The 12,555-nt window shown below is 47.1% G+C and overlaps 1 protein-coding gene across 2 annotated transcripts; it reads right to left on the bottom strand.

Annotated features, from left to right (window-relative positions):
* Nucleotides 1-3,319: 3,319 nt before the first annotated feature.
* On the bottom strand, nucleotides 3,320-10,014 carry KLF10 (KLF transcription factor 10). Of its 2 annotated transcripts, none has more exons than XM_017648806.3 (4): nucleotides 9,605-10,014; nucleotides 6,427-6,660; nucleotides 5,426-6,329; nucleotides 3,320-4,929 (listed from the first exon to the last, which is right to left on the bottom strand). In XM_017648806.3, the coding sequence occupies exons 1-4, from the start codon at nucleotides 9,638-9,640 to the stop codon at nucleotides 4,670-4,672; spliced, it is 1,434 nt and encodes a 477-aa protein (XP_017504295.1). In that variant the 5' UTR covers nucleotides 9,641-10,014; the 3' UTR covers nucleotides 3,320-4,669. The 2 variants fall into 2 exon arrangements, with proteins under 2 accessions (XP_017504295.1, XP_073086016.1); XM_073229915.1 differs by lacking the exon at nucleotides 9,605-10,014 and adding an exon at nucleotides 9,463-9,483.
* Nucleotides 10,015-12,555: the final 2,541 nt, after the last annotated feature.

A 12,555-nucleotide genomic window follows, 5' to 3' on the forward strand; every position in this document is an offset into this window, starting at 1 on the left:
AAAATATGGAAGCAACCAAAGTGTTCATCAACAGATGAATGGATAAAGATGTGGTATATATACACAATCCATTATTATTCAGCCATAAAAAAAAAAGTCATCCACCACAACATGGATGGAACTACAGGGTATTATGCTAAGTGAAATAAGCCTGGTGGAGAAAGACAAATACCATTTCACTTATTGTGGAATATAAAAGCAAAACAAAATGAACGAAACAGTAGTAAACTCAAGACAGAGAAGTGGTTACCATGGGGGAGGGGTTAGGGTGGTTGAGTAGGGAGGGTGAGGGAGATAAAAGGGCACAAAAATTCTCAATCATAACTTGGTCACAGGGATGGTAGAACAGCATGAAGAACATAGCCAATGATCCTGTAACATCTTCCTATGTCAACAGAGAGTAACTGCACCAGTGGGGGTGAGGCCTTAATAATATGGTTAACTGTTGAACCACTGTGCTGTATACCTGAAACCAATATAAGATTGTGTATCAATGATACTTCAAGAAAAAGAATTAACTGTTGTAAGAAGCCAGCTGAATATCAGTAATTTCATATAGTTCAAGTTAATGCTAAGAAACAACCAAAACTGAAGAGCTAAAACTACACTAATACATTATCATAACATGCTGCAAAGATACTTGGTTGGGAGCAACTTTTGCATAAAGATTAGAGCCTGCATAAACAATTAAACTCAAATATAATACTCCATTGAAATGATTTGACTAACACAGATTTCAAAGTGTCAGGTGCCACTAGTACCAGGAAAAACACAGCAATGAGTGACAGATTTCCATTGGTCATGTTATTACAAAGGCCTGGGCATTGGGTCAGCCACCTTCCTCTATCCCCACTTCCATGCCAACATGGGGAACTTCAGGGGAGTTAGGATGGTCCAGGTCCCAACACAGAAGCTGCAGAACAGCAAGGCCCCTCCCAGCAGCTGTGTCATACTAAGGTGGTGTTAAGTTTCTAAGAAAAGAACTAGAAATAGGTGCACAGATGACTCTAGATGACTGTCCTACAATTGGTGCCAAGTAAGTACATTGCCCCTTACCATGGATGTTCAACAGCAAACCAGACTCTAGGTCAACTGTTCAGCTGGGCACTGTGAAAGATTTTCTCTGTAAGGGGATTTAAGGAAACAATAAACCAGTAAACTCCAAAATTACACTCAATACCCCAAACAGCCATTTACAGCTGTTAGTTCTTTTTACTGAGTGACCAGCAAGTGTCTCTCTTCAGAGGTGGGTTGTCTTTCATGCAGCTGAAGTACCAGTATGTTTATTGCATTTAAGGTGTCACTTAATTGAGTTAATCTAACTTCTAGAGGTGAGCAATTTACTATTTAATGTCAGACTTCTTTTCATTTGCCACAGCGGTGTCATTGTTTGTAATTATTCAGTGTTGTTCCTTTTAACTTAATGCTGCTTAACAAGGTTTTGCTGAGAATCAGTTATATTTCAATTCCCAATTATCCAAATATGCCAGAATGTTTAAAAATTAAAATGTTAGTTTCTCAGAATGGGTAGGCTTGCACGTCAGTGATTATTATATAAATACCTGGCCTGACTTTGTATATTCTCTGCATTGATTCTTATGTTAGAGATACACTTCTACAATTCTAAATTTGAATGAGGCCCTTAGATAAATCCAGACCCTAAGTCATTGGATAGTACCGTAAGTCATCCATGTCAGGATTAGAGAATGGTGGGGGGATGATGCTCCCTGACTTTAAGCTCTACTTACTACAAAGCCACAGTAATCAAGACAATTTGGTACCGGCACAAGAACAAAACCATAGACCAAAGGAACAGACTAGAGAGCCCTGCTATAAACCCAGCCATATATGGTTAATTAATAACGATAAAGGAGCCATCGATATACAATGGGGAAATGACAGCCTCTTCAACAACTGGTGTTGGCAAAACTGGACAGCTACAAGCAAGAGAATGAAACTGGATTATTGTTTAACCCCATACACAAAAGTAAACTCAAAATGAATCAAAGACCTGAATGTAAGTCAGGAAACCATAAAACTCTTAGAAGATAACATAGGCTGAATATAAACGTGAGCAACTTTTTCCTCAACACATCTCCTGGACAAGGGAAACAAAAGCAAAAATGAACAAATGGGACCTCATCAAACTAAAAAGCTTCTGTACAGCAAAGGACACCATCAGTAGAACAAAAAGGCATCCTACAGTATGGGAGAATATATTTGTAAACAACATATCTGACAAGGGGTTAACATCCAAAATATATTAAGAACTCACATGCTTCCACGACCAAAGAGCAAATAACCCAACTAAAAAATGGGTGGAGGATATGAACAGACAATTCTCCAAGAAATTCAGATGGCCAGCAGGCACATGGAAAGATGCTCCACATCACTAATTATCAGGGAAATGCAAATTAAAACCACAATGAGGTATCACCTCACACCAGTAACAATGGCCAGCATCAAAAAGACTAACAACAAATGCTGGTGAGGATGCAGAAAATGGGAAACCCTCCCTCCTACACTGCTGGTGGGAATGTAAACGAGTTCAACCATTGTGGAAAGCAATATGGAGGTTCCTCAAAAAACTAAAAATAGAAATACAATTTGACCTGGGAATTCCACTCCTAGGAATTTACCCAAAGAATACAAGTTCTCAGATTCAAAAAGACATATGCACTCCTATGTTTATCGCACCACTATCTATTTACAATAGCCAAGATATGGATGCAACCTAAGTGTTCCATCAGTAGATGAATGGATTACGAAGAAGTAGTACATACACACAATGGAATACTATTCCGCTATAAGAAACAAATCCTACTATTTGCAACATGGATGGAGCTGAAGGGTATTATGCTCAGTGAAAAAAGCCAGGCAGAGAAAGGTAAGTGCCAAATGATTTCCCTCATTTGGGGAGTATAACAATGAAGCAAAACTGAAGGAACAAAACAGCAGCAGACTCACAGACTCCAAGAAGGGACTAATGGTTACCAAAGGGGAGGGCATAAAAGCGGATTGAGAAGTATTATGATTAGTACACATGGTGGGGTGGCAGATGATCATGGGGAAGACAGTGTAGCACAGAGAAGACAAGTTGTGACTTTGTGGCATCTCATTACGCTGATGGACAGTGACTGCAATGGGGTATGGAGGAGGGGCTTGATAATATGGGTGAATATAGTAACTACATTGTTTTTCATGTGAAACCTTCATAAGAGTGTACTTATCAGTAATACCTTAATAAAAAAATCTAAAAAAAAAAACCTTTAAATAAAAAAAGATTTGAGAATGGTTTTCAACAAATGCAATCAACCAGTTATATATACCAAAGGAATTTCTTTATTGTAAACAAGATATAAAGTACAACAAAAGAAGTATTGTGCAAATTCTAAATCACAAGGATTTTTTTTATTAAAAGAAAACTCTTTTTTGTTTTCCAAGGAAGGGCCCAAGTTTTGATGTCAGAAATCTACACCCAATATAAAGATGTTAAATTGGAAGATATAGTGACAATTTCACTATATATTTTAAACAACTCACTTTTGATTTACCACTGTGTATATCATCATCCCACAGACTATAACAGAAATACTGTTAACAAAAGTGAATGTTTTTTAATTTTTCTATCCACCTAGTTTCACATCCCCTCAAAAAAACTCCTAAATTAACAGGACAAAATTTGTCCATTTGTGAATAACAGTCATTAACTTTCTAATTCAATAAAGCATGTGTTATATCCTCATAACATAAGGATACTTTACTGATGACATAAGCCATCTTTTTCAAGGAGTTATCTAAAATTCTTGATATCCCTTCTTTACAATACATAATTTCATCTTTGAATTTTTTTTTCTTTGCTAAACAAAGTGCAGTGTATCTTAAAGTCTACAGAAAACACACTGGTATACAATTTCCAAATCTACACAAGAAACTGCAGGCAAACTAAAGTTCAAAGCATAATAAAATGCCTAGATATAGTCATTTGTTAAACTTTCAAAATAAAAATGCAAAGATATTGTAGCTACACTTCAAAGCAATTAAATTATTGAGGATTCCAATTTGTTGGGGCCCTCTTTAGCAATATACAGATGCTCAATTCCAAATATAAGTAATAGTGAAAAAATGCTAGTTCTAGATATATTTAACAACTAAGTCCACAAAGTTGATTGGAAAGACTAGGAATAGTAAACAAGATAACTCTAGGAAATGATGACAATATTCATAATAATACAGATCAATTTTCCATCTCCGTCTCTGTACCATAATGTTTATTTCCAGTCTCTGTTCTTGAAACCAGTGCTTTAGAAGAATCACATTGAAAAGTTGGTCTCAAATATAAATGGTGAAGTAATAAACTGTTTACACAAATTCAAAATCTGTGCCACCTACATTGCCCTTATCTGAAACCTTCAAAGAAAGATTTAAAGGAATAACAACTTTCTCATCTCTCTCACGTGGTAAGCAATGAATCCCGCCACTCTGCGACCTGCCTGTGGCCTCAGCACTTCTTGTCATCTAACCCCGGCTGGGCCTTCTCCCCAGACTGTGGGGCTTCTGCTTTCAGGCCCCACCGGAGTGCCACAGACTTGCAGTGGCAGCATTTTTCTATCACCACTGGCTCCTGGCCGTGACCAAAGTTAGTTCTGATTCTTCACCTTGTCATCTGTCACTGTGTAGCAGCAGGGGTTGGAGGTAGAGCGATGTCATTTAACTTGCTCACTTCCATCTGCCAGTTTGGTAGCTTCTTGGCTGACAGATGGCGCCGGGCATGCTTGGTCAAGTGGTCACTCCTCATGAACCGCCGGTCACACATGGGACAGGCAAATTTCTTCTCCCCTGTGTGGGTTCGTCGGTGTCTGGACAGTTCATCAGAACGTGCAAACCTCCTTTCACAACCTTTCCAGCTACAGCTAAAAGGCTTTTCTCCTGAAACAAAGAAAAATTCAGATTATTGTTACTATGCATTTATTTGATCAATGTAAATTATGTATTTGAATTATAGCTAAAGACACACACTTTAAAATGTCTTAGGAGCCACATTTTAAAATAGTAAAAGCTGCTAAATAAACTATCAAGTATTTTATGTGTATCACTCAATACACCAACTTTTTCTCTCAAGTTTATTAAAAATCATCCCTTTATAAAAGAAGCCAAAAACAAAAAAAGTTTTCTGACCTCAGCTTTGGTTCACAAGATTTAAACATACTTTAATAAAGTAACTACTCAGACATTTAAAGACCCATCATTGGAGAAATTAAAAACAAAAACACCGTGATGAAATATTTTGGAGGACCTTGCTCTGATAAATATCTACCGAGCTAGCTAATAAGCTAAGTTCTTCTTGACATGCCTGCCTTACACTTGGTGATCACTGCCAAAAAATCTTCATCTAAATTTCTAAGATATAAGGAAGGGTTGGTACCTGTATGTGTTCTCATATGGGCTTTCAGATGAGAACTTTTAAAGTACGTCTTGCCACATCCTGGGTGGCTACAGATGTGACTTCTTATCCTCGATGAGTCAATCTGAGGAGTGACTTTTGCTGCCGAAGGGGGAAACCCTGGAGCCGGGGCAATGGGAGACAGTCTGGTGCCGTTTGGGCTCATCACTGGAGGCTTGGGGTTCTGGACAACAGGCTGGGGAACGACAAACATGACGGCTCCTTTCGGCACCTGAGCGCCCATGAACACAACAGGTGGGCAAACGGCTGGTGGCTGGCTGGGTGGAGTGCTGGGAACCACTGTTGTTACGACAGGGTTGTTTGCAGGGAGAGGAACCATCTGACAGAGGACCGGCACGGGTGGCACCCCCCCTGCTGATAACGCTGGTGGAGAGACCAACACTGACTTTTGCTGTGGGGACATAGGGGCTGGCTGAGATCTACAGATGACCGTCTCTGAGGAAGGCACAGAAAAGTCATAAAGTGCAGCATTTGCTTTCTCATCAGCATCTGCCACTGTGTTTCTCTCACATTTGGATCTGTTTGGTGACACAGCTGCACAAGGTATGTTTTTTCTTGCAGCCTCAACATTTAGGTGGGTTCTTCTTCTAAAAGAATTGTCCTGATAGTTGAGGATGCTGGCTGCTTTCACTGGGCATGATCGGTGGTTACACAGTTGGGCGTCAGCTGTATGACGAATTACACTTGTTGCCTGAGCCTTGGGGAGTTTGGGGGCAGGTACTGGACTCTTATCTTCCTCTTTGAAAGGTGCAGCAATGTGAGGTTTGGCAATATCTGAAAATGATTTGAAGTGTCCAGTAGATGGCGCTGGTCCCATCAGATTGGAGGGTTCAAAGTCAGAAGGACTGTAAGGCGGAGTCAAACACTACAGAGAAGAGAAATAAATATACAGGAAACAGTGTGAGAAATTTATTATAAGAAACTCTATCATTTACATTCATCTTAAGAACAATAATACTTACAAATGCTGGAATAGTATGAAAATCTGGTGTACCAGGGAGCAGATTCTCTTCCTCTGACATATCAGACACTGGAGTAACAGGTCTGTTTTCAATGTATTTCTTAAAATCAGCCTTCCAACTGCAGCTCATAGACATAAGCGCTTCTACAGCTTCAAAATCACTTTTCTCTGCAGTTTTGTTCCAGAAATACACACTTTCTTTTAATCTTTCAGAAATCACTTCCATTCTTTCCTCCTGTAAAAACAAGATTAACTGCTTATAAGCTTATTTTTGTCATCCAAGTAACAATGTACTTTTCTTTACAATTTACATAACTGTCCAAGTTATAATCTGAAATAATTTTTTCTCTAACCCCTAACTCTGATGTTAGTGGTGATGAAATCTTCCTTATTTTTCCTCACATTCAGGCTTTACTGATATTCCTGCAAAGTAGAGAGGAGCACGTTATTACCACTAAGAGGACCAAGGCCAAATGTATCCATGTATTTGCGATCCAAAAAGGAGAAGCACTTGGCTTAGAAAAAAAATAAGTTTTATATTCTTCCCAGAATAATCACCTGCAACTGGATTCAGACAAAATAGCTCAAGGCAGGCTCCACAAGTTCTTTTACCACTAGTAGAGGTAACCTGTGAGGTCTTTTGAGATGACTTCCCAATTGAAAAATGAAACAGGCCCGAACTTCCTTAAAAAGGTAGAGTGTAGTGGACAGAGCTCTGGCCTTTTGATATCTGTCTGACCTTTGGAAAATCACTTTACACTTTGGATAAAATCAACAGGGTAAGGAATCGTCAGAGTCAAATTAGTGTACTAAGTTATTGAAATCTAAAATTTATTGGTAACTTGATCATCTATGGTAAAAAAAAAAAAAAAAGTGAAATATGTGGGAAAACTCCATGGTTTGCTATGCACAACTATGACCAACTAATGCAACATACAAAAAAGTGGATAATTAGAAAATATAATATTCTATTAGGAATTTGCAAAAACCCCAAATGTAAGAATCTGCAATAGTTAAAACCATTTAATTTAAAAAAAAACTGCTTAATGGCATAACGTAAGTTTTGTATTTATTTACATAGCTTCTATCAAGAGTTTAATGATTCATATTGAAGGCCCTGAAACTCCATTTTTTCCATTTCCCGTTAATGGGATCCTTTTCTTTTGGTTAAAGTAGAGATGATGTAAATATTCCAAAGGAAAAACTGTTTTTTTACGTTGCAAGGTTATTATTAAAAAATGCATAAACCCTTCTTGATGAAATCCTTAGGAAAACAGCCATTGCTATGGAAATGTCGCTAATAATGCAATTGCATAATCGCGCCCGCCTTTACGTAAGCTGCAATAGACAGCGCATGTATGCGTAAAAGCTTCGACACCAAAGAAAGGAAGGGTAAAAAGAGAAAATGCAGGTAGCAGGGAAGCAGAGGGTGAGCTGAGAAGGGCAGGAAGACAAGGGAGGGGAAGAAGGGGAAGCGCGGGCAAAGCGCGGGCGGGGGAGGCAGACGAGGGGCGGAGGCGGACGGCGGGGGAGATCCTCGCTGGCGGGGACAGACGGATGGGGCCGCCCTAACCTCAATGAGGCTCGCGAGTGAGTCACTGGGAACATTTCTCGCAGTTCGCACGTCCCCGCGTCCCTGCCCCCGCCATTCGCCAGCCGGCTGGGAGGCCGGGGCCTGGATTGGTCGGGCCGCGAAGGGCGGGAGCGGGGGGAAGGAGGGGGCGAGGCATGTGAACAAAGCGTGATCAGCCGTGGCTCCGGGCAGCGCAGGAAACGTGAACTGGGAATTGCCGCGCCGTCACCTTTCACCTACTTCCTGAGCCCGCAGGCCCCCGCCCTAGCGCCGGCCCGGGGGAGGGGCCGCGGGCGCCGCCGCCAACCGCCCGGCAGTGCGCGCCCCAGCTCGCGGGCAGGGGCGGGGCCGAGGGCGCCTAGCTCCGGCAGCGCCCGCCCCTTCCCGCTTCCAGCGAGCCGCCGTTCCCTTAGGAACCGACAGCGGGGCTGGGCCTCGCTCCCGCCCCTGGCGGAGGCCAGGGCTGGGTCACTCGGGGACGAGAAACTCCCCGGGCGCACCCGCTCCCGACCCACCCCCGGCCTCCGCCTCAGCTGCCGGAGGAGGAGCCGGGTCCCCGCGGAAACCCTGCCTCCGCCCTCCTCCCGGCCGCAGCCCCCGGGGATCCGGCCGAGCCCTCGGCGCTTCCCGCCCACGCCGCCCGCGGGACCTCAGACCACCCCGTCTCTCCCTGCAGACGCGGCGCCCCCTCTCCGCGGTTTCCTGCAGCTCCGGCCCCCGCCCGTCGCGCGTCTCCACGGGCTGCCAGACGTGCAGCCCCCACAGGCCCCAGCTCCAGACGCGCGGCCCCACGGCCTGCGGCTCCCACCTCGACAATCATCCCTCGCATCTCGCGACCCCGGCTCTCCCAGCCCAGCTCCTGGGCCCCGCTTTCCACCCTCCCATCCCGGAGGCGGCTCCTGACACCCTCCAAAGGATCCTCAAAAGGCGACCACTTGCCCCCGCTAGGGATGAGAAGTCCCCTGCCGACGTCGGTGGGGGGGCTAGTCCTCGTACTCCCTCGGCGGCCGGGGCCCGTGCCCACCTGACATTCCCCGGCGCCCACGCCGGGCGCCCCCTTCCCCAGCCTCCGGCTATCTGCTGAGTAGCCCCCGTCTTGCAAGTCCGTTCAGAACACCAAAATGGGGAGCCCTCTCTCCTGTGGGCACCCATCCCTCAAATGCTCGAGAGCAGCACCCCCTCCCTCACCCCAGGTCGCATTCCTGATCCAGACGCCGGCGCCAGGTGCAGGGTGGTCCCCTTATTATCCCCCTCCCCTTCCACACTTCCCCCTGCCGTTGCTTTCGGAGCAGTAGCTCCCTTCTCACTCTTCCCGTCCCTCCTGTCATTCTCGCCCTCACCTGCCTCAAGTGTCCCTGCAGCATGCCCCTTCCCTTATCACATCTTGAGCAAGACTCCTCTCCCTTCCACTCTAGATTCCACACTACGCCTCTCCTGACCCGCCGCCACCCATCACGCCCTCACCAAGGTCCAGTCTGCAGGCACGACTGCGCTACAGCCCACGTCCTCAGGCAGGTCTGTAGTCTGGGACTTGGGGTTCGCGCCCCCGCTGGCTCCTCAGACCTGGAAAGGCAGGGAAGGCCAGGGGCATCCCCAGGTGACTTACCTCAGCGTGCTGGAGAGAAGCGCCGAAATTGAGCATGGTTGTCTGGCCGCCCGAGGCAAGCAGAACCGGCTGCTAGGCTGCCTGGCCACAGACCGGCGCCCAGAGACACTCGACGCCGTTCCCGCTGCCGCCGCGCTCCGCGCCGTCTGCCCCCTCCCCATTCAGGTAGCTGCTCCGCCTGCCCCGCGCCGCGGGCGGGAGCGGAGGCGGAGCCTGAGGCTGACCAATCAGCGACAAAGGTGTGTGAGGCGCCGGCCAACGGGCTTGCGGGGCCACGCGTGATCAGCGGCTGCCCGGCAGCGTGAAGCTTGTGTCAGTGGAGCGTGTACACAATCCCGGGCCGCGAGTTCCTTCGGCCCTGCCCGAGGGAACTCCTGCTGCCACCTGGTTCAGTGACACCCCGCAACCCCTCGCCCACCCACCACTTGCCATTCTCCGCTCCGGCCTACGGGGCGGTGCCGCGGGCGGGGGCCTAGCCAGGAGGCGTGGCAGCGGCGGCGTGCCCAGGCACTGCGGAGGGCCAGCCCCACGTGGGAGGTGGGAAGGGATGCCCGCTCCGCCCCGTCCCCTCCGCTAGGGGCCCCCATCTCCACTCGCTGCGGAGTGGGCGGGACGCCGGGCAGCCAGGCGGGGATGTGGCGGCTGCAAGCCAGGGGGCCCCAGCCAAGAGATTTGCATTTGGAAGCGCCGTCCTCTAACGTGTCTGGCGAGAAAGCAGAGCCCGCTGACCAACTGAGCTGCATTTCTCGAGCATTTGCTGTGTTTCGCGTCGCTGAGCAGTGGGAAGCAACGGAGCGGGAAGGGGAGACTACCATGTCACTGAACCAACACCTGCTCCTGCGCCCCCGCCTACACCCGGGCCTCGGGCGAGGGCGAGCCCTCCCCATCTGCAACCCTGGCAGCAGTGCCCGCCCCACCCATCCTTCCTCTAGGGCAGCCGAAAGAACGGTGTGGGGACTGCAGGAACCCCTGAGAACTGCATCAATGGGGTGGTGGGGAGCCGTAGGCCCGAGTTTTTCTCCCCTGGCGCCAACCCTAGGTTGCGGAATTGAGTTTTGAGCTAGGTGTAAAGTTTAAGTTGGAAGTCTACAAGCTGTTTCAAAGGTAGACCCCACCCCCACCCCGGGCCATGGCCTGCGAAAACGCCTTGCCTGGAAACTATTTGCGGGGATGGGGTACGCCTGAGGGGGGGATGCTGCCAGGATGCACACCGCGTCAGCTACACACCACCCCCTCCAAAGCACCACCCTCCCTCCACTTCCTTACAACTCCCACCTCCGATCCGGTCTGGGGCCTCCTGATTGGCAGCCTGCCGCTCTGCTTTGGCTGCCTATTTGTCCCCTTTTGGCTTTTTGGTATCCGTTCCCAGCACGCTGTTGGCGAACTGGTTAGTGATAACCGGGTTTACAGCAAACAGAAGAGTTTATCTCCTTTGGACAGGCTGAACACGTGGCTAAAAATCACTGCCCCTCTTGTGAGCTGTCTCACCTCTCTGTGTAACTGAAAGGCTAACGCAAGTGTCTTTTCTGGTAATCACAGAATGAACATTAGAAGGGAATGATTTTCAAAACTGCCAAGTTTATGAACATCTCATGATTCTTCCTGGTATATCCAGATTAACTAGCAACATTAGTAATAATAATAATATGATTGACCAGGGCCAGAGACTCCTGAAGCTGGCGGGGAAAAGGACTGAATGGCCTCCTGTCCCTCCCTCTCCGTAATCTGCTGGAAGAGTGCCAGTTCAGTGGCCCAGGCAGCTCTTCCTGTCTCCCCTCCACCCCCGTGCCCCACCCCCCACTTCTGTCTGCAGGGGTGTCCCTCCCTGCACGCTTCCTTCCGCCTGGGCTGTCCCATCCTGTTGATGGGAGCCTGAGGGGCTGGAGCAGCTGGCCCTGGGCACCTGCTGCAGCAAAGGAAGCTTCCATCTGTGCCCAGCCAGTAGGCCAGCCTTCCTTCCTGTCAGGGAGCCACCCCCACCAGTGGGCACAACCAGCCCTCCAGGTCTGAGCCTGGTCCCTTCCTCAGGAATGTTGAGCCTGCTGGCATGGTGCCCCAGCATGCTGAGAAGCAGGGAGCATTGATGGCTTGTGGGAGTGATTCAAAACAGGAAAGAAAAGAGAAAAGGGGTAGGAGGAACAGTGTGCTGGTGGCACAATTCCTAGAAATTCAGAGAAAGATCTTCCCCAGGCACCTGAGACTCAACATAACCAACACTAAAATTTTAGTTTCTTCTCCTTTTGTGGGCTCATAGTCTCCCACCCAGCCTTCAACTTCTCCCTCAAAGCCCTGGATCCAGTTGGTCCGCAAGTCTCAGCAGCTTTGTCTCAGAAATGTCTCCCTTTCCTCACATTTCTTTTCATTTCTACCCCCCAAATGTTGCTCTAAATCAGTCTGGCACCAACTTTTGCTTGGGATTAAATAATTTGCAATCTCCTCACCCAGCCTCCCCCCTCACCCCATCTGGTTTCCAGTGCCCAAACTCTCCACATTTTGACCAGAGTGGCTTTTTGAAAGTCATGATCCAATCATGACACTCCCTAGTCAAAAATGATCCTTTGCTCCTGCTGCCTAGGAGATAAAAGGCCATTCTATCCAGCGCTATAATCTTCCCCCAACTATTCTCCCTACCCTCCCGACCTTATCTCCCACCCAGACACACTCTTGCCCCTCAGCCATAGCAAATGACTTGCTGTCCTCAAACATAGGTGCACCTTCATGGCTCTAAGCCACATGCTCATTCAATAAACATTCTGCTGTTGCTTACGCACTCCAGTCAACAAATATTTTTTGAGAACCTACTTTGTGTTCTAGGCATTCGGGACAATAGCAAGGAAAAAAGCCAGGTTCCTGCTCTCAGAAAAGTTCAGCTGAGAAGACAAAGACAAGTGGAATATATATACGTGTATATATATGTTTGTGTATATATATATATAATTGATCCTTGAACA

This window comes from Manis javanica, chromosome 2 (genome assembly GCF_040802235.1).
Source record: "Manis javanica isolate MJ-LG chromosome 2, MJ_LKY, whole genome shotgun sequence".
Taxonomy (NCBI): domain Eukaryota; kingdom Metazoa; phylum Chordata; class Mammalia; order Pholidota; family Manidae; genus Manis; species Manis javanica.